This window comes from Oculina patagonica, chromosome 4 (genome assembly GCF_052425735.1).
Source record: "Oculina patagonica isolate OP01 chromosome 4, crgOcupat, whole genome shotgun sequence".
Taxonomy (NCBI): Eukaryota; Metazoa; Cnidaria; class Anthozoa; order Scleractinia; family Oculinidae; genus Oculina; species Oculina patagonica.
Genome location: NC_135761.1, coordinates 59,330,988 through 59,352,045, shown reverse-complemented (window position 1 = coordinate 59,352,045; position 21,058 = coordinate 59,330,988). Strand labels below are relative to the sequence as shown.

At 36.8% G+C, this 21,058-nt stretch overlaps 1 protein-coding gene across 6 annotated transcripts; it reads right to left on the bottom strand.

The window, feature by feature from the left end:
* Positions 1-1,177: 1,177 nt before the first annotated feature.
* On the bottom strand, positions 1,178-20,532 carry LOC144650930 (trace amine-associated receptor 5-like). 6 transcript variants are annotated; one of them, XM_078510733.1, is made up of 3 exons: positions 20,495-20,532; positions 11,935-12,031; positions 1,178-2,758 (listed from the first exon to the last, which is right to left on the bottom strand). In XM_078510733.1, the coding sequence occupies exon 3, from the start codon at positions 2,745-2,747 to the stop codon at positions 1,809-1,811; it is 939 nt and encodes a 312-aa protein (XP_078366859.1). In that variant the 5' UTR covers positions 2,748-2,758; positions 11,935-12,031; positions 20,495-20,532; the 3' UTR covers positions 1,178-1,808. The 6 variants fall into 6 exon arrangements, with proteins under 6 accessions (XP_078366859.1, XP_078366860.1, XP_078366863.1 ...); XM_078510734.1 differs by having other exon boundaries at positions 1,178-2,755; positions 20,495-20,531; XM_078510737.1 differs by lacking the exon at positions 11,935-12,031 and having other exon boundaries at positions 1,178-2,755; positions 20,495-20,521.
* Positions 20,533-21,058: the final 526 nt, after the last annotated feature.

Sequence of the window (21,058 nt, the reverse complement as noted above, 5' to 3'; positions counted from 1 at the left end):
TAGTCTCTTTAAATACACCATTTTATATTGGCTTACTTTAATGTTCGGAATTGTCAGAGAACTATTTTAATTAAGTTTATATTTCACACAAAATTTCCTTGCCTGTATTTTAACGTAACCATTTCAAGTGATCGTAACAAGAGCTGGTCGTTTACGAGAATGAGCTACGCGATCATATATAGAGGCTGGTCGCTTACCAGAGCTTTTAGCATAAAGCTTTCAACTTCAGTCTCAGGATACGAGGGTCCTGAAGGTGTATAATGAGAACTGGGATTTGGGAAAATTTTCATTAAAAAAATAGAGGATAATACTTGGTTGCGCGGAGATATGAAATTGAAATTTATCCGATGTTTTCCGAAAATTTTCGAAGATTTCGGAAGATTGCCGAGGAAGATCCGAACATGTTTCGACTAATATCGATAAACTTTGGCCTAATGAGCATTGAAACATGGCAACGGCTGTGAGCTGATTGGTAAAAAATGATATCACACATGTGTGGATATTATTTTTATCCACACATGTGTGATACCATTTTTATCGATTTGCTACCACTCGCTATACCACTGCAGTGTAAATAATTGTGTAACTGAGACTGGGATTTGGTCACTGATAAGACACTGAAACTGGAATCACAGACAGAAAATCAATAGAACTGGGACTAGGATTTTGAAAATTTGGGTAAACAATAGGCTGGTAAATGGGATCCCCCCCCCCCCCCCCCCACACACACACACACGCACTTTAGGACCCTCGGATTACACTCTTTGTCCAACCATGCATATTCATCATCTTGAACTTTTAATTCGACATCTTTACCATCGAACTTTATTTAGCGATGTTATCAACTTATGTTACGTAAATGTGGTCAAATGTTGACAGTATACTTTTAATGACTAATACGAATCAGAAGCTGAGACTGGTCGCTTACGAGAGCTAAAACCAAAGGAAAAGACCAGTTACTGTTATCCAAAAGTAGTCGCGGTCGCTTACAGGATTATACAAATGGTAAGCCCTCAATCAATCTGCTTTTGATGTTAAAATTAAAAAAAAGATCTGCTTTAATTTTGATATGTCAGGCCTAAATCGATTGAACTGCACAGTGAAGATAAAGTTTCTATTCTATTCTATTCTATTCTATTCTATTCTATTCTATTCGTCCTTTTTTATAATCTCCAATTTTTTGCTCAGGGGATTTCCATTTTCATGGCCACTCAATAACACCAACTTAGTGAATTGCACATTGCACACATATATAAACTAAAAAAATGATATATCGGAATAAGGCTCTGCTTTTAAAGTTACCTCATTCTCTTTTGCCTGTACTTGTTATGGTTAAGGGGACATTATGCCTTAATTTGAATGACATTTTAGGAGGTTTAAGGAAGGAATTAAAGGACGAAAAAAATTAGAAACACCACCCGACAGTTGATCTCTTCGCAAGAGCACTCCAGGTTGTCAGGGGACTGTCTGGTGTCCGTCTACCAATTTTTAACTAAAAATTATAATTTCAAAAACACAAATCTCCAATATGTTTTATTTCTCTATCTTCTCCTAGCCTGCGTTGCAGACGACCAAAATCCCGGTTACCGGGGTTTTGTCTTATTCAACGTAGGCTATCTTCTCCCAACATCTCCAACAATCACCCAAAACTATACAAAACACCGTTAAACATAGACATATGAGATAATGAGAGCGTTTTTGCATTCCTTGAAACACGAACGAGATATTTCCGTTAAACCCGCGTTAAGCTGTGCAAAAACGACCTTCGGGTATAAAGGACACTAGAGCAACAATTCTTTACGAGTTCTTCAAATCGAGCTCAAAGAAATTTGTCCAATTCCAGAGTGCCTCGCACAAGTTATCAGCCGAATACTTGCTTTTCTGAACTGCGGCATCCTGATCGTGTATAGTATTGGATTCACAAACGAGTTAGCAAAGAAGAGCGCCTCACAAACTCCTCGCGTGCGCAAAAGCGCCTCTGCAGACAACTTCTCTGACAGATGAGACTCCAGGAAAGTGAATAACACATATGGAATCCACACTGATAAGGATACTAGCGTGACAATGAACAATGTCATAGTAAGCCTTCTTTCTTTCTGAGCTTGGCCACGATGAGCGTGCTGCGGTTGTTCGCTGCATCGCACCGTTACAAAAATCCCACAGTAACTGCAGCTTAGAATTAAAAGCGAACCAAAGACGCACGAAGCCACGATATACCAGACTTGCGTCCCGATTATGTCGTAATATAAGAACAAAACTACGATCGTGGTGTAAATAAAAGATGCCACCCATATGCAAGACATCCAAATCTTGTACGACAGTCCCGACATTGAGCGATGTCCCATTGGATTTCTTGTAGCATGCAGTCTCTCAACTGAGATCGACACCAAAAACGCAAGGGAACATCCAAAAAACAGCGTGTCAACTCCATACGTGGAAATGAACCACGCAGGTGTTACTTCGACATTCCAAAGCCCAAAAGTGTTCCCGCGACGAAAAACAGAAGTTGGTATCACAAGTCCGCCGACACCCATATCAGCCGCTGATAGGTTGATAAGTAGGTATGTACTGCGCTTGCGGACCTTTCGGTCTTTGGTGAAGACGATAATCGTGAACAAGTTGAGTACAACGACGATGATGGCCTCAAGTATAAACAGCGAGCACCAAAAATATCCTTCTTCCATGCTGGTGAGAAGTGCGGGCTCTGTTGGTTTGGATATTGCCAGTGATGTGTTGTTCGTTACCATAGTTACATCTGCTGGAAAAACGGAAACACTTATTACTGTTTGTACTGGCATCTTAACCTGTTCAGCCGTGCCGCGAGAACAAAATAAACACAAGTATACAAAAACATTGAAGCTAAATGGAAGATCGAGCCAAACAACCGGACGGGGGTAAAAGTAAAGGGAAAGAGCAATATTTGGCAAACCCTTTGACGGGTCAGTACTACAAATCTTTATCAGTTGATGCTACAATAATGGTATGAAATTAATGCCCAATGATTGGTGAATATGTTGTGATTATTTTCATGACGTCATTTGTTACTATAGCAACAGTATAACCTGTTAAAAACACCCTTAATTTTGGCTTTAAGTGCTTACAACTCAAAAACGAGCTCGGTGACCCCCATTTTTTATTATTGAACATTACTCAGCATGGTAAGATACAACTTTTTGCAAAGTTAAAAAACATTCTACGAAGCGGTTTTAGAGCCACCTTAAAAATTTGAAAATTTAAGGTGGCTCTGAAACCGCTTCGTAAGGCATCATTGGGCATTAATTTCATACCATTATTGTAGGATCAACTGATAAAGATTTGTAGTACTGACCCGTCAAAGTATAAGAGCTGGACAGTGCTGGAAACCGTTACCAGCCACCTTAAGCTCAGTTTAGGTCCGCAGTCAAACACCAGCTCGCCCGGAGACAAAACTGCGACGTTCTTGCAAGGTACGGATCCAAAAAGCACTCAACACGATCCTGTATTAAATAGTATTTTCTCAGTCAACGAAAGAGGCTAGAGAAATTGAAAATATACTTGACAGTGAGCTAGACCTTCCTTTGTCCAAAATTTTCCGTCTCCGTTCGCCACAAAGTCGATGTGAAAGAACACTCTCCATAAAGCGAAAGTCTTTTGTCTTTGGCCATATCATCAACATCTTTTTAACCGGCCGTTGGCGGTCTGTATGGGCGAATCTTGACCTTCATCGTGAGTACAGACCTCACTGTCTACAGTCTGTACTTACGACCTTGGTCAAGATTCTCAATACAGACCTCCTACTCGGTTAATAACAACTAAAGGTCATTTTAGATAATTTAAGATCATTTAAGGTCGTTTCAGATCATTTTAGATATCAATTTGAGCAAGACTTTTCTGATAGCCATGGCAATTACAAAGCGCCAAAGGAGTCAGCCAGTGTGAAATCGGAAAGCTTAGAAATTCTATTTTACGCAATATCAGAAAAAAAACACTTGCTTCATATTCACCTACTTCTTAGTAATACTTAGCCTCTTACAGGAACGTAAATAATAATATGATTAATTCAAGATTTTCATCATGGCAAGTGCCTCGCTTCGCCTGTTATTGGCAACGACTCTGAATTTCGGTCATTTTAGATCATTTTAGATGCTCTTTTAGATTTTTGAGGCAATTTTCGATCATTTAAGCCCATTTTAGGTCATTTTAGATCATTTGAGGGAATATGTCAGCTTTTAAAGTAAATTTAGGTCATTTTAGATCATTATAGGTCATTTTAGATCATTTTAGGTCATTCTAGGCCGTTCCTTCTTTTAGAAACAAAAATGAAAAGGGAGCCGGGTGTTAGACCATAGTTAATATAGGGAAATGGTGAGGAAACCCGGAAAACATCAAAGGAGCAAACAAAGAGGCCAAGATTTATGTTGGAAGGTCCACGACCCTGCACATCTTTTGTTTTGCGCTCATACACTATGCATGAATTACGTAATCGCGATGTTTTTATTGGTTAGTTACATGAACACACGTAACCACCTATTGTATTTTGTCAGGTTTTGTGCAGGGTCAACCCCCAAAATAGCGAACAAAAACATACAACAAAGAACTTTGTCAAGATTCCTAACCATTTCCCTCTATTAACTATGGTTAGACAGTTTACAGGTTTTTGTGAGGATTATAGTTTGACAATGGGTAGTTTGCAAAGTTTTGCTCGCTATTAAAGTAATCTTCTTTTCTTTCGGTTAATTAATTTTATTTTGCATGGTCGAGCAATTGGGTTTCACCAGAATTTTAATGCAGACAACTGGCAGAATAAATTTCCTTTGTTTCTGATAAGCATTGTTTGCGGGAGTTTGTTTTAATTTTCGAAATGCCGCACGAGATTTAACGGTCTTGTTAAATATGCAAGATTAAGGAAACTTCAAAATCTTCACATCATCTGTTTGGTACTGAAAATCAATTTTATCTTCTTTAAGATAGAAGTTAACTTAATTATATCTTAATGAAAAACTGTTTTCTCTCTCATATTATACATAGGGAAGTAAATGATTATTTTCAGAAGGTTAACAAACCCGCAATTTCATCTTGGAAAGGGCATGCGCACGTTAATAAGAAACCGACACATTTTTTCAAATTACCTTTCATTGGCCCCTTTTCTCTTTCCTTACAACGCAAAATTAGAACGATCGCTAAGAGGTATTAGTATATACACACTCAGTGATCTTGGTGTTTCAAGCAATCTGATTGGTTCGCTATCTCGGGCTAATGAGCATTATTCACTCGCGTTTCGCCGGCGTTTCTGAATCGCAAATACTAAGAATACAAGAAGATGCTGAACCAGAAAAGACAAAAAAAGGCTAAGAAATTTGGCCCGATGGTTTTCAAAGTAAGAGAAGACTACATATTTCGCAATTTGCAGCACAATGTCCACACAACTCGAGTACTAAAACGATAAACAATTGCTTACCGTCAAGTCGCTCTTCGCACGGCATCGGCAGAAATGAATACCGCAGATTTATCGGCAGCAGTGGATCCTTCGCCAACTGCTCTTTCAATTTTCAATTCAAGTGAACTTCAAAAGCTTTGATTCAACGGTCAAAAAGTTTTACAAGCAGGTTTTTGATCAGATTGCAGGTTTGAGTGGTGTTAAAGGACCATTTTGCTAGATTGTGACGAGGATTTTATCGAAGATTAACTAGATTTGCCATGTTTGAAGATTCTGTAAACTGTTTCGCGCATGTCGGTTAGTGCCGCTTATATGTACGTTTTCCACGCATGAATTGAGAGGTCAATTAAATCGACTTTAAATGGTTTCCTTCTGAAAACTTTGAGATTGCTTGTTGTTGAGATCACTTCGTGTGTATATTGTAACGAGAGAAATTAGTATGATTCCGTGATTTCAGAGGAAGTCAGTTTTAAGATGTTACGTTAATCAACGCTCACTGTTTTGCTGTAGAGATTCGACCGGGAGTCTCGTTAAGAATAAGAAAGTAATCGTTAAACATTCGATCATGTAACTGTAGTCCAAAATGACAAAAAGATATATATGGACGTGACACAGTTGTTATAATATTTAGCCACATTTACTCGTCTCACCGATATAATAGAGTGTGTTTGTCACTGAGAAATGTAGAAAAGCCAACAGTTGTCCTCTGGTTTCAATAAGTTCTGTCGTATCTTGGTTATTCACAATGGACGTTGTAATTGTATTTTCACTTAGTCATGGTGGACTTTGTACTTGTATTTTCGCTTAGTCATGTTGAACTTTGTACTTGTACATCTACGGACTTAAGATAATTTCTTTGTTTGATATTCATATTGCATCAGCTTCTTTCATAAGTAAGATTGTATTGCATCATGCTGCTTATCAGTCAATCTAGATAACTGACAGTTGAAAAGAATATTTTAACTTCTTTTGTTGTATACGTGGACTTATTTACTTAAGAATTGTACTTTGTACCTAGGAAATCATATATAAGCAAGCGATATTGTAAACTTTCTTTGATTACATCGAAGACTACATGCTACATACGAATAAACTACTGTTGGACCCAAGTTCTGTCTCAGCCTTACGTCTGTAGTTCTGAAGTTCCTTGAAGTTAGATCGCCGTGTACAGAAGCTAGTGACGAAGCTTCGTTTCCGCAGCAAGTGAGTGCTCTACCGAGTTAAGTTCCCCCATATTTCAGTGGTATTTGAGTCATATCTCAGCCAGATTTCAGCGTAGCTACAGCGCACTTTCCGTACAGTTCAAAAGTCGGTTCAAACGCACCAACAAGGAAAATCCTATCGTCACAGTGGTGGAGAATCCGGGTAAAACAATTATTCTTTGAAATCTCGGTGAATAGCGGCAGAATATTCACCTCGATTTCAAAGAATAATTGTTAATTGTAAGGACAGGAAAGAGAAAAGGGGCCAATGAAAGGTAATTTGAAACAATGTGTCGGTTTCTTATTAACGTGCCCTTTCCAAGATGAAATTGCGGGTTTGTTAACCTTCTGAAAATAATCGTTTACTTCCCTATGTATAATATGAGAGAGAAAACAGTTTTTCATTAAGATAGAATTAAGTTAACTTCTATCTTAAAGAAGATAAAATTGATTTTCAGTACCAAACAGATGATGTGAAGATTTTGAAGTTTCCTTAATCTTGCATATTTAACAAGACCGTTAAATCTCGTTAAATTTCAGTAATATCATACATGATTTATCGGCCAAGTTAATTGTATTTATCGGTTTATATCAGTCTTGTCTGTGTATTTATTTATTTATTTATTTATTTATCTAGGGGCAACCGCACAAACAAGATAGTGAAAATCATTTTTTGTGATTTTCGTTGTTGGTTATAACATTTAAACATTATTTCACTGTTATTGACTCTCCGAGATCATCCGTTTACATGTAGTTAGAAAATACCATGAACGCCACATCCATGAAAGAGGAAAAGTTGAGCAGTACCACTTCTTCGGGGAGCCGGTCAAGCACATTAGACCCTCGCCCTGAGTGACACATTAATTACAGAGAATAAGCTACCCTACTCCAAACTCTGTAGAAAGCTCGTTCATGGAGAGAATACGGAGCGGGATATCCTCTTTGACCATGTCAATGAGTCGTGTGCCCGAGTAAGCGTCATATTTTGAAAGAAACATCTTCAATCTGCGAGTAATGGGTACGGAGCGTCCGAAACATGTCTTTGAAATTTAAAAGTCTATTTTTTTAAAAAAAATGTTCATTATCGCTTGTACTTTTAAGAAATTTTGCTAATATTTTGATAGGTACGATAGTCTTTAACTTTCTGAACATGCACGAAAGTGGCCCTACACCACTTATATATCAATTAACGTAGCTTCTAGCTTCCTAGTCACCAAAGGAATCGACTGAATTGTGTATTATTTTTGCTGGACGCACACACTTGGGTCAATTGCCGAGCAAAATTAAGTTAAAGATAAACGAACGAACACTTCGCACGCATAGCGAATCTTTTACTACCTCAAACCAAACAAGTCAATGTAAACAATAAAAGTAAGCGGGACTTAATGTCACACTTAACCAACAATTTAAGCAAGTGAGGTGTCCTCACACACACTCAAGATTAATAAACTGAACCCTTGCCAATTGAATAAATGTTACAGGTTTTAAGAAAATATATATTAGCAAGACGTTTGCTCGCACGCGCTCGAAATAATGTAAAAGGATTTTTATTTCGCCCATAAGAGCAAGTGAAACTTTTACTCGTAACGGAAAAAAAAAAAGAAAAAATGTCCCCTCCAGATTTGGACCAACGACCAGGACATACAGCATGACTACTGTAGAACTACTCTCTCCCAACTGTGCCATTGTAACTTTGTACGGCACAGAGTATTTTGTTTTGATTATTTATATATTATTTTTGGACGCGCTTTACAAAGTCGTTAATTGCTCGGCTATGAGTAGACAAATGGCTCTAAACGAATGGCTCTATTTTAGCCAGTCATATGTAGATAATGACCACCAAATGTCTGATCTGTAGCTTATATATTGAAGGAGGGCCAATTATTAATATATATGTAATTACAGAGCAAGTATGGGCGCGCTGCACGGTACCGTTATTGCTAATTTCTCGGCTCTTGAATGATTCACACCATAAAACAAAAATGTAGGGTTATTTAAAAGAGTCATGCAGAGATACTTCATGCCAAATTTTAGACTAAAAGGTGTAATATTCGAGCCGTAGAATTCTTTAATCACAGAGATGATTTACATATTTACAGAGCAATGTATTGATACATCACACAATCGCAAATTTCTCGGTTCTTGAAAAATTTTCATCAAAAACAAAAATGTAGGGTTATAAAGATTCAAACAGAGATACTTCATGCCAAATTTTAGACTGAAGGGTGCAATATTCGAGCTGTAGAATTATTTAATGGCATTTATTTAATTTTTACAGAGCAATGTATGGGCTCGTTGAACACAATTGCTAATTTCTCGGCACTCGAAACATTTTCATCCAAAACAAAAATGTAGGGTTATAAAGAGTCATACAGAGATACTTCATGCCAAATTTAAGACTAAAAAGCGGAATATTCGAGCAGTAGAATTATTTAATGGCATTTATTTAATTTTTACAGAGCAATGTATGGGCACGTTGAACAGAATTGCTAATTTCTCGGCACTCGAAAAATTTTCATCCACAACAAAAAAGTAGGGTTATAAAGAGTCATACAGGGATACTTCATGCCAAATTTTAGACCTAAAGGTGTAATATTCGAGCCGTAGAATTATTTAATCGACTTAATATTTTAATTTTATTTATTTTATATCTTGTTTGTGTAATTAATATATATATTTTTTTAATAACCGGGGGCCATTAGGCTGAACCGGTTCATAAATCGTTCAATTTATATTTTTATTTATTTATTTTATCTATTACTATTCAGCTGTCTTACTCACGAGGCAATCATACTTGTGTGAATTAAGTTATATGCTTATATATATTCGATCAGGAGCTATAACAGTAATGTTATGGATATTCCGTTTTTGTCAGCGAGAAATGATTTGTTTTCGCCTGTCATTCAAGAGTAAGAGTATATTTTTGAAATCGAATCCAACAGGAACGTGTTAAGACACGGGTCACGCGTTACCAAAGTATGTTTCGAAGCCGAAATCTCAAATATCGGCTGCGAAGGAGACTAACGTTACCATGGCGGGGATTCTTTTTCTTCTGAAATGTACTTACGGTATTTGGTTTGAATCACGCAACAACACGCGTTTGTATGACTTGCGTGACAGCTTTCCAAATGCAGTTGATAGCGGGTTTTTTTTCGAGCAAAATAACAGTAAAACTTCAAAAGCTTAGTTTCTAGCTTTTTAATTTTCTGAATTATTTTTTGGCGTAAAGTGGATTTCTTTTTTATGCCTTTCAACTGGTTTGAGAAAAGAGAGGGTTCGCGAGAGACGTTTAGGGGTGATGAATGGTCTATGAAAATTTTGCAGTGCACGCAAAATTAGGCTTCTGCTTGGACTGCTCGCAAAATTTTAGTGGGTGCTCGTTTGCTCATGCTCGCATAAATGTACAAGTGCTCACATGCTCGGTTTTTTAGTGGAGGTAGTTTTTGAAAAGTGCTCGTTGCTCGCAGGGCTACCTTTTGTCAATGTTCGTGCTCGCAAAGAAAAACGCTGTGCTCGCAAAGACCATTTGATACCCCTACGTTTCGTGCCGTGAACAAACTTGCCTTTCTTGCAATTATTTTCACCATACGATCACTTTGTATTCACCGGATGAAACATGAAATAAATTACAGAAGGCTTTTACACACATCACTGAAATGAAAGAAATATTCCCGAGAAGAAATATATGCCCGAGCAGGATTTTAGGGCTTTCCACAAGTTGCTCGAGATTTCCCAAAAAGTTGCCCGTAATTCCCAAAAAGTTGCTCAAAAGTTGCTCCAAAACTCAATAAGTGCTTCTGAATTATGCTCGGAGTTGCTCCAAAAATCCAACGCTGCTTCTATCAAGATATCTCGTAAAATTGCTATTTCTCTTTGGGGTTGATTTCTAAAAACAAGATTCAGCAGTTTTATGCATTTTACAGCAAAAGTTTAAATTCGGGGAAAAGTATGATGACGTCGGGGATTTTGTGTGGGAGTCTTCGAGTTCTGTCTGGATCTTCTTCGGAAACGTCGTTGGCCTTAAAAACGATATCTTCGGAGATCCTTGGTCTGGAAATTGATCAAATGACAAGTCTCGAGTGGAAAAAGTGCTCGAAGGGAAAAGTTGCTCGAAACATGAAAAGTGCCAAAAAGGCGAGCAACGTGGAGCCCTACAGGATTTGAAACAGCGTCTTCCCGTTACCAGTCGGGAGTGATATCCACTTCACCATCGGGGCAACCATGCTGGAGACGTAGCAACTTATTAATTTGTGTGTTTCAGCATTGAATCCCGAATTTATGGGGATTATGAAACAGATAGAAATTTTATTAAGCTAAGATAGCCTTAGAAACAGTGAATAAACATGTAAATAGATAACAAAAGGCTTTCGACACACGTCTATAAAATGAACAGAAAATTAAAATTCGTGTCCCGGGCAGGATCCGAACCCGCGTCTCCCCGTTACTAGTCAGGCGTGATATCCACTACACCATCGGGGAACTACTACTATATCTACTCACATCAATGAGCTGCCACGTCTCAAGCGTGGTTGTCCCTTTTGTAGTACACTTTTCTGTTTTCTAAAAGAATATCTTATAATAATATCGAGGCCGAAATTTTAAGCATTTATATTAAGAATAAACCCGAGGCTGAGAATTTGCCCAGAATATAATTTTGTGTGTCGAAAATTTGTAAATACAATTAATATTATTTGCTTTTAACTAAGCCGTATAAAATTCTTTCTTTTCTAAATGGCACACAAGCTAAAAAAACCCAACAACAACAATAGCAAAAGAGCAGTTATAAAACAAACACTTGTTAGTAGTTGATTCCCCAATACATTCTAAAACGGAAATGGCATACACTACAAACTAAGAATATTCACAAGAGTATTTTCCGCCTAAAATTGGCAGAAAAATAGAATATTCAGCCTGTGCCGAAAAAACAATATTCTTATAGATAAAAAAAAAAAGGTGTAGTGAATATCACGCCCGACTGGAATCCTCTCGGGGATACATGAATATTTCTTTCATTTCATAGAATTGTGTCGAAAGCCTTCTGTAATTTATTTACATGTTTCATTCAGTGTCTCTAAGGTTTTCTTGGCTAAATAGAATTCTAACTGTCTCTTTGAATCCCTTCTCCAAAACGTCGCCACAAAACATGCAAAATTCAATCGTATGGAAGTTATACAACGGGCTCTCTAATTTATCAGCCAACGCTAGCTATGATTAATAACCTTGGCGAAAACAATCGAGCTCTCAGAGAACTAGAATCATTAAGGCACATGACTAAAATAAATATATAAATTGAAAGTGCAATTCTTTCTTTCTTACCAGTGAACTGGAACAAACGTCCACAGTAAGGACGCAGTGTACCTCTATAGAAGGTTCTTTGACAGTTTGTGCGTAAAACAACGCAATTCCCAAGCACCTGTTTGTTTTAAATAGAATTCCCATATTAAAATTAATTTTTCGATCTATCTGGTATTTACATGACAAGACCAGAATAGTAAATTATAAGGTGGAAAGCTGAGCTTTTTTTAATTTTTTATGTAAAGAGTCGGCATGGGAACTGCACTTGTATTTCACGAACTTTGGAGATTTTGATATTGTACACCGTCATATTTCTTTCATTTTTTGTAGCAATATGTAAGTTTCTTGAAGGCGTGCTATAATTTCTCTTAATACCCTAAGGATACATATGAAACAACGCACGCCACTTTCTAGAAGGCGCGCTATATTTTGAATAGCGTTAGGATAAATATGCAACAACGCCCGCTAGTTTCTAGTAGGCGTGCTATATATTTTTTTTAACAGGTTAAGGTATACAACAACAATGCACGCCACAACATGCCCTGAACACTGACAAAATTCCAAGCCCTTTTCTTTTAATGGCCTGTGCCAGTCGTGACATGCGGTCTTCAGTAAAACAATACAGTTTGTCATTAAGTGCAAAGCTAACAGCAGGCATACGTGCTGATAAGAAAAACAAAACTTTTTTACCTACGGTCCCTTTTGGCTACTTTTTAAGAGTACTTATAATTACGCTGATACTAGTAATAATTAAAAAATAGTTCACAAAAGGCTCTCAGAATTCTTTTTATCTTTTGTCTCAAGGAGCCATCTTTGATATAAATTGCCCGCATGTAATGGAAAAACCTTTCTGTTTCTATGGCTAGCTTCAAGTTAATGGTGATAAAAATGTACAAATTAATGACCGCCATTACTTAAGCCTGGTTTTCACTAGCGACGCAAGCACAAGCACGATCACGCCGGCAAAAAGGACAAATTTTGATCCTTCTGCTTGTGCTTGCCGCAAGCACAAGCATCCAAATACAATGCGCTAGTGGTTTTGCTTGAGTCGAAGCCGTTTTCACGGAAAAATAAGAGCTGTTATCCTTGCGCTTGTGCTTGCGTCGCTAGTGAAAACCAGGCTTATATGTTCGATATATTCGCTTGCATTGTGTTTTAGCCATGAAATGAGTTGAATTATCGTACAGCACGTTGCGTGCTGGTCATTTCATTTAGTCATCAAATTTAAACTTGGGATTTCAACAGGTGACAAACAGTATCTTAACTGCTGACCTTTTTTTGATCACAAAGACATTTCTCTCACGCTTGTCAGCTCTCAGTTTCGAATGTTCTCGACACTTGTGATTTTTATCTCTCGATATCCTCTCATACAAGCACGAAACCCAGCTATTCCACCGTGAATTTACGAAAGCAATTGTTTTGCACTGCAGCCATATCAAAAAACTTTCCTTTAAAAATATTGTTGAAATGGCTTGGAAAATTTTAATTAGCACAGGCGTGATTTTAAGGAGTTTCGTAGGTTGTCGACTGTATAACTTTGTACAATCGTCATAATGTATTCAGCGGTATTGACAACTTAGCTGATCCATAAGATAGCGGTGAGCAAAGTTTATATAATATATACAAAACAAATGAGATTTAAACTGGGGCTTTTCAAAAGTTGCTCGAGATTTCCCAAAAAGTTGCTCTTAATTTCTCAAACAGTTGCTCAAAAGTTGCTCCAAAAATCCAAAAAAGTTGCTTCTGATTAATAGAAGTTGCTCGAAAGTCCGTACGTAACGCCTTGAAGTTTGATTTTGTTGTAAGCATAGCAATCAATTTAAAAAAACGGATAAACCCCTCTAAATTTCTAGCACTGTAAAATTAACGATTAACCTAATATTAAAAATAACGTTTTGATGCAGACCAGAAAGTTATTAGAAATTTCGTATAGAGTTAACGTTGTTTTTATTAAATATTTGAACGCAACATGCGTTGCTAGCTTGTTCAAGTTCTTCTCAGTGCTGTAAGTGGCGACCATCGATAAACAACTTGTTAATTTGATATTTATTAAGAAAGCGACGCGTGCCAGAGGGATGACATTTTTGTCACACGTGCAGCCGATACGTGCCTGGTGCGCTGCTGTACGTGTCTGCCTCGGGATGCTTAACACTGGTACCACACCCCACTATTTTATAGGCTTCCAACTACGTCTTTAGGCTCTTGAGTTTTTGAAGTGAAGTTTGTGACAGTGTCCCTTTTAGATCTGCATGTGATGTTCCAGAGGAGAATTTTTCCAAATTAAATATTTCCACGTGTAATAGAGTTGAGTTATTTTTAGCAGGATATCTGAAATGGTCAATTTACATACGATCGATTTTTTTTTTTTTTTTTTTTTTTTTTTTTTTTTTTTTTTTTTTTTTGGGGGTTATTTTTTTTTTTTTTTTTTCTTTTTTTTTTTCAAAAAAATTTTTTTTTTTATCCCTTTTTTTTTTTTCTAAAACCCACGGTTTCCTTCCAACCCCCTTTTTAAAATTCCCCCCTTTTTTTTTGGTTTTTTTTTTTTTCCCCCTCCCCCCCCCCATTCTTTTTTTTTTTTTCCTTGGGGGGTCCTCCCCCCCCCTTGAAACCCCCCGAAAAAAATTTAAATTCCAATTTTCCAATTTTTTCCAGTCGAGACCACGTTATGAAGGGTGCGGCTTCTCTTAAAACTAATGGCAATGAGGTAAACCGGCAAGGGTGCATTTCAAAGTATTTTTTTCGGGAATAATTGAAAAGAGAAACCGACAAATTAAAAGACGAGAAAAAAAAACGATCTTTCCAAAACCAAAACATATATTAAATGAGTCGATTTACTTTATAACAGAAAAACAGTTTTACCGGCACTCAGTTGTTAGGGTGATTAATATTAAGAGAAACCTGAATTGAAAAAGACTACGCTTCGTGCCGTTTTCCCTATGTATGTGCTCTGTTTGTATTCTGTATTCGAGACAAAACATGAAAAATTCACTCGTGTAGTCGTTTAGCGAAAACCATACAGCTTTCGGAGAACTAACAACAACAAGGTTTTTATCTATCTAAAGATATAAGTATATAAAGTGGAAATGCAATAATAAAGTTTTCTTACCAGAAAGCTTGAACAAACGTTTACAGAAGAGCTCAGTATACCTCAAAAGTTTGTGTATATGAGTAACACAACGCAACAGCATTTCCGAATGATTTTTTAGCAACTACTTCTTTTTAATAGATTCCCGATATTAATATTTAAACTCGAATTTAGAGTAGCTTGACAAGCTAATATTTCCGAGAACGAAATATTTGATAACAAAAGATTAAAATAAAAATTACTATTTACATATTTAAAATTGACTTATATTAACTAATTATAAAAATTGTCATTTACATGCTTCATGAATTGGCTTTGCTGATGTGCCTTTGAAATTAATATTTCGATCCATCTGGCATTTACTTGACAAGATCAGAATAGTGAATTATAGGTGAAAAGCTGAGCTCTTTATATTTTATTTAAGCGTTGGCATGGAAACTGCACCGGCACTAGTATTTCACAAAAGTTGGAGGTGTGATATCGTTCACTGTCATATTTCTTCATTTTTAGGAGGAGTATGTACGTTTCTAGAAGGCGTGCTATATTTTTTTAATAACCTTAGGATAAATATGCAAAAACGCACGACAAAACATGTCCTGAATACTTGATAGAGTTCCAAAACCTTGTCTTTTAATGGGCTGAATTCGTGGCATGCGGTCTTCAGTAAAACAATACAGTTTGTCATTAAGTGCAAAGCTAACAGCAGGTACGTGCTGATAAGAAAAACAAAACTTTTTACCTACGGCCCTTTTTGTCCTTTTTGTGGGCTACTTTATAAAAGTACTTATAATTACGCTGAAACTAGGAGTTATAATTAAAAAAAGGTATACAGAGGCTCTCAGATTATCTCTTGTCTCACGAAGCCATCATTAATATAAATTGCATGCAATGGACAAAGCTATCTGTTTCTTTGGCTAGCTTTTTAAAAGTTGCGGTAAAAATTTACAATTAACTGACCACCATTGCTTAATCTTCGATGTATTAGTTATTATTGTTTTTAGCCATGAAATGTGTTAAATTATCACACAGCACGTTGCGTACGTGCTGGTCATTTCATTGAGACATCAAATTTAAAACTGGGAATTTACCAGCTGACAAATAGGATCTTTGCTAAAAAAAATTTTTACAAACACATTTCACTCACGCTTGCCAGCTCTCAGTTTGGATTGTTCTCGACACTTGTGATTGCTATCTTCCAATATCCTCTCATACAGCACGAAACCCAACTATTGCACCGTGAATATACGAAAGCAATTGTTTTGCACTGTATCTCCATGAAAACACTTTCCCATCAAATTGCTTGGAAGTTTTAATTAACACAAGCGTGATATTTAGGATTTTCATAGCATTTCGACTGTATAATTTTGTACAATCGTGATAATGTAATCAACAGTATTGACAACTTAGCTGATCCATAAGATAACGGTGAGCAAAGTTTATCCAATATATAGACAGCATATAGAAAACAAATGAGATCTAAACTGGTAAGATTGTGAGCCCTGAAACAACTTTGCCATGAACGGCACGCTTTAGTTCAAATTTAATTTTAACAGCAAGTTTAAGCTAGGATAATTGCGTCAACAGTTCTGTATTTAACCTTACTCAATCCGTTGGTTTGATGAATAAAATAACGTTTTGATGCAGACAACAAAGTTACAAGAAATTTTCGTATGGAGTTAAACGTGGTTTGCTAACTTGTTTTAAGTCCTTCTTAGTGTTGAAAGTCTTGAAAGTTGTCACCATCGATACCGGATGGATGACGTTTTGGCACATTTGTAGCCGGTACGTGCCAGGCACACAAGTTGTACGTGTGTGCGAGTTTGTGTTTTACTGCCAGCATCGACCACTATCTCAATTAAACACTAACAAACAATTTGTACCGATCATAATAAATTCATTTTTTTTTCTGTGGAATTTCTTCTTAAATGTCAGGCAAACAAGGAAACATGTTTCCATAATTGTTTTCTCGTATAGCTACAACGCGGATACACGGAATGTTTCTGCGGTGTAGCAGAAGCAAATTTTGCTTGGAGACAATAATTGACGATGAAAACAATGCTTCCCTATGGCAAAACTGGGAATTTCTGTTGACATCATCTACAACTTAAAAGTAAATTGAAAGGGGTCTGGTAAGTAGTTTCTCGTGGCATCGTGTGCGAGACCTTGGAAACATCTGCAATCAACCAATATAACACAGAATTACAGGCCTCTTTTTTGTTCCTGTCGATTCACTCGCGTCAAACTTTCGTTTAATTCAGTTCATTTAATTTCAATTTTTAAAACTCAAAAATATCTTGCTCGGTCAATTTGTCATTTTTAGATAACACAGAGTTATCAGATCTTATAAAGAGCAACTGTCTGTAAATATAAAAACTCTGAGACGGGACCGGAAATTCGAATTTTCTTTTATTTCGTCAAAAAGACTCTTTTAATAAACTGTTTACGGAACTATTGTTCAAAGTTGCAGTGAGTATAATTTTTGTAAAATTCAGGAAAGTTCGAAATATCGCCTGACGGAAACTTCTCTTGACTTCTTTCTTAAACAAATTGTGATAATTCCTTCGGTCAATACAAAGTTCTATCCACTTTTAGCCCTTTGAATATTAACACTATGTATATAATTTACGTACCAAATTTTAAGTCACGCTGTACAACATAACTAATCACGTTCCATTATACAGGTAGGCCAGGTGGCCTAGTTGTCCTTGTCCGCTAGACCCCGGATCGAGCGTCTGGGTGCGAGCCCTGGCTGGGGTCATTGAGTTGTGTTCTTTGCTAAGACACTTAACTCTCACAGGGCCTCTCTTTACCCAGGCGTATAAATGGGTCGCGGCGAATTAATGCTGGGTAACCCTGCGATGAATTGGCATCCGATAAAGGGGGGAGTAGTAATACTCCTAGTCGCTTCAGGCTACGGAAACTGGGATACTAAGCTCCCGCCTGGTGGACCACAACGCTCGAACGTAGACATCATAGTCAGAATGATAACTTTGATTGGTTTTACGACACTAGATTGAAAACTGCTCTAGATAAACGTGCCTGACCATGCATGAATCCTAATAATTATTTTAAAAAGAGAATGCCGCCGCATAAGCGGCGAGAAAATAAATTTTCTGTTATTTTTGTATATGATTGCTATAGCAACAGTCAGTAAAATGTCAAAACAAACTTGTTATTTTTTATCCTCAAGTCCTTCGTAATAAATTAAAAAATCTAACTGGGCGAGCATTATTGCTATCAGTGAAGACGATTTATTGTCATTTAAAATAATTTAGTTTTTTAGCTGTAGATACGTAATTGTGGCTCCTCGTGGTTACTTTTTTGCCTTGGTTGCAGGAAATTGACCAAAAGTCGCCGGGTTAAACTATTGACAAAATCGACTAAGAAGAAAATATAACTGTGAACACAAACGTTCAAAAACATTTTAAAACTCAGTTAACTAAACGTTTGAACGTTACTTTGGATCAAATTTCGCTGCAAGCGATACATAAGAGATTTTGATGTTTATGAAAAGAAATATTTCTGTGATATTAGGATGGTTTCTAGTTGTCAACACTGTCTGACCATGCGCGCGAAGTGTTTTTGTTTTCCATGAATTTCTGAGATGTCCACACACATTGGCATTACCCCTGTAACAGTAGTCGTGTTTAATAAAATAAAGCTAAAAAGAATATCATCAGTTTTAGGTCTGAACAACATCAACCGTGAAATGAAACATAAATTGCTCATGTTATAAAGGCTATAGTCTTCATGTCGAGTCGGGGCGCCTATATATGCACATATATTGCAAAACACACTTTCTCGTCTCAAGACGTGTCCTCTAAAATATTGAACAGATAAGAAAGATGCGCCCAAATATTGAGTTTGTATCTTAAAATTATATTCTACGCCGTATCATTAACATACTATGAAAGAGTTAGCACTATTGCTCAGGTTTGTGTTTAGAAAACTTATCTGCACGAAAATATCATGCCGTTTTCTCCTTAAATACCATTTTATATCACTTTATTTCAGTTTTGGTGTAAAGTACAAAAATGCTAGCTACATGTTCAGTGCTCCACAGTCAATACCAGCTACTTCCTTTGAATAGCCAACTGGATGCGGTCCCAGGCTTGGGATTTGCATAATGCATGCATGGAATCTCTACCTTAGCATAGATTAAGGGCTAAAATACTGTCATGCCGAATTATAAACCAGCAGTTGTTAATAAGGCAGAATTATCGTCACAAACACAAAAATATCTCTATTGAATAAGCATCTCTGCAAAAGAGATATTTGCTCAAGCATCCTCCTAAAACGCCCACTAAATTCTTGTTTGGAGTCGTTTCTGCAAGCATTGTTTTGCGCTACTGCAGCACCATGAAGCATTATAAAGACGGAATATCAATACAAAGAAAACGTTTGAATAAATACCTTGATAAAACGGAAGTTTCTATCGTATTGAGCTTAAAGATTATTCCGAAACGTGGCTTGCGAAAATACCAAAAATACCGTAATATTCAGTTCATAAGCACCGTCCTCCTCCACCTCAAAAATAAGCCCTCCAAAGCTCGGACACAAAAACTCTTTTGGAAGTAAGCCTACAGACGTAGTGAGGTAGTTACTTTTTGCTCAAACTCCTATGATGGCCATTTAGCAACAATTACTTTTTTATGTTTGATTAGTATACAGTTTCAACTTACTGTGTTGTTGTATGCACCTAATTTTTTCCTTCCCCTTCCCAATATAATCCAAACATTTTTAACCTTTTTCATCCTTCAACATTTATTACTCCCGGAAGAAGGCTATCCAAAAGGACTTTTGAACAAACATGTAGTTAAGCGCGAGTATTATCGAAAGATAAACGGTCTGATTCTAAGAACTTTCATGAGTTCCTTTTGAAAAATTGCCAGCTAGTGCTCTTTCCGTCACGTGTTGTTTTTTTTTAAAGCGGCTCACTGTATCACGATATGTAATTAACCAATTAAGTGGAAACTTCACAATGTCAATTATTCCTGCTACTAAAATAACTCCCAAAAAGCACATAGAAGAGACAACGTCAAGACTGCTTTTAAAAACACCTTGTATACAGCATTTAGGTGAAAGATCAGATCAAGAGTTGATAAAATGTGTATTTGTACCCGACCTGAAACGTTATTTTTAGGTATTTATTCAGTATTGTAATAGCTTACAGAAGATGAAATTGAGTAAATACGTGATATTTTTTGAACATGCACGTAAAAAATTGATTAAATAGTGTTCCTGTGTTTAAATTCAACACGAACATTTAACGGCCTTGCAGAGAGTTATTATGCTTGTGTTATTTATGATTTTTTTTTAATTGATTGCTTTTTGTAGTCTTGCAAGAGAGCAATATTTTACGTGGGTTTCATTATGATTTTTTTTTTTATTTTCTCGTGGCTAAAGATCGAAGATGTTTAAGAAGAATTCGAAGTACCATGAGCCTCAAGGCTTCAGAATATCAGTTCGGAAATTTTTAAGAGCTACAGAGTTTACCTTTCGAAGTCCAACTGGGCGTCGAACGGAAGGGGGCAGCAATGGCGAAGAAAAGAAAGAAAAACATCCGGTCAGAAGAAGATATTCAAACCCGGCGGCGAAAGTCAAGAGGGAGCAAGTCACGCATGCGTATCTCATGACATTATCTCTTCAATTAAATACCAGCACAAAACACAAGCATGCTATGGAATCCTTTTGGTAAAAATATAAGCAGAGCTGGATCTGTTCCTTAGCAAATTCATTTCAGCAGCTGAAGTGCAAAATAACAAATCGGGCTTCATTTGAGTGTAATAAATTCTAATTTAGAGTTTCTGTCACCGAATGCGAAAATTAAACACTAGAATTAACCTGAGTGGGCAATGAAGTTGCGTTACCTAAAATCTCAAAACGAACGTTATATTAAGTACCACCCTTCTCCTCTTTTGTTTTTGTTTGCATTTTTGGCCGTTTGTTAGTTAGCTAATCCACCTTACGGAATATCTTTACATCGTACCGTTATACCAATGGATTTATATGGCGTGTGTTTTTGCACTAGCAAGAAAACCGAGTTATATTTTGGCACTG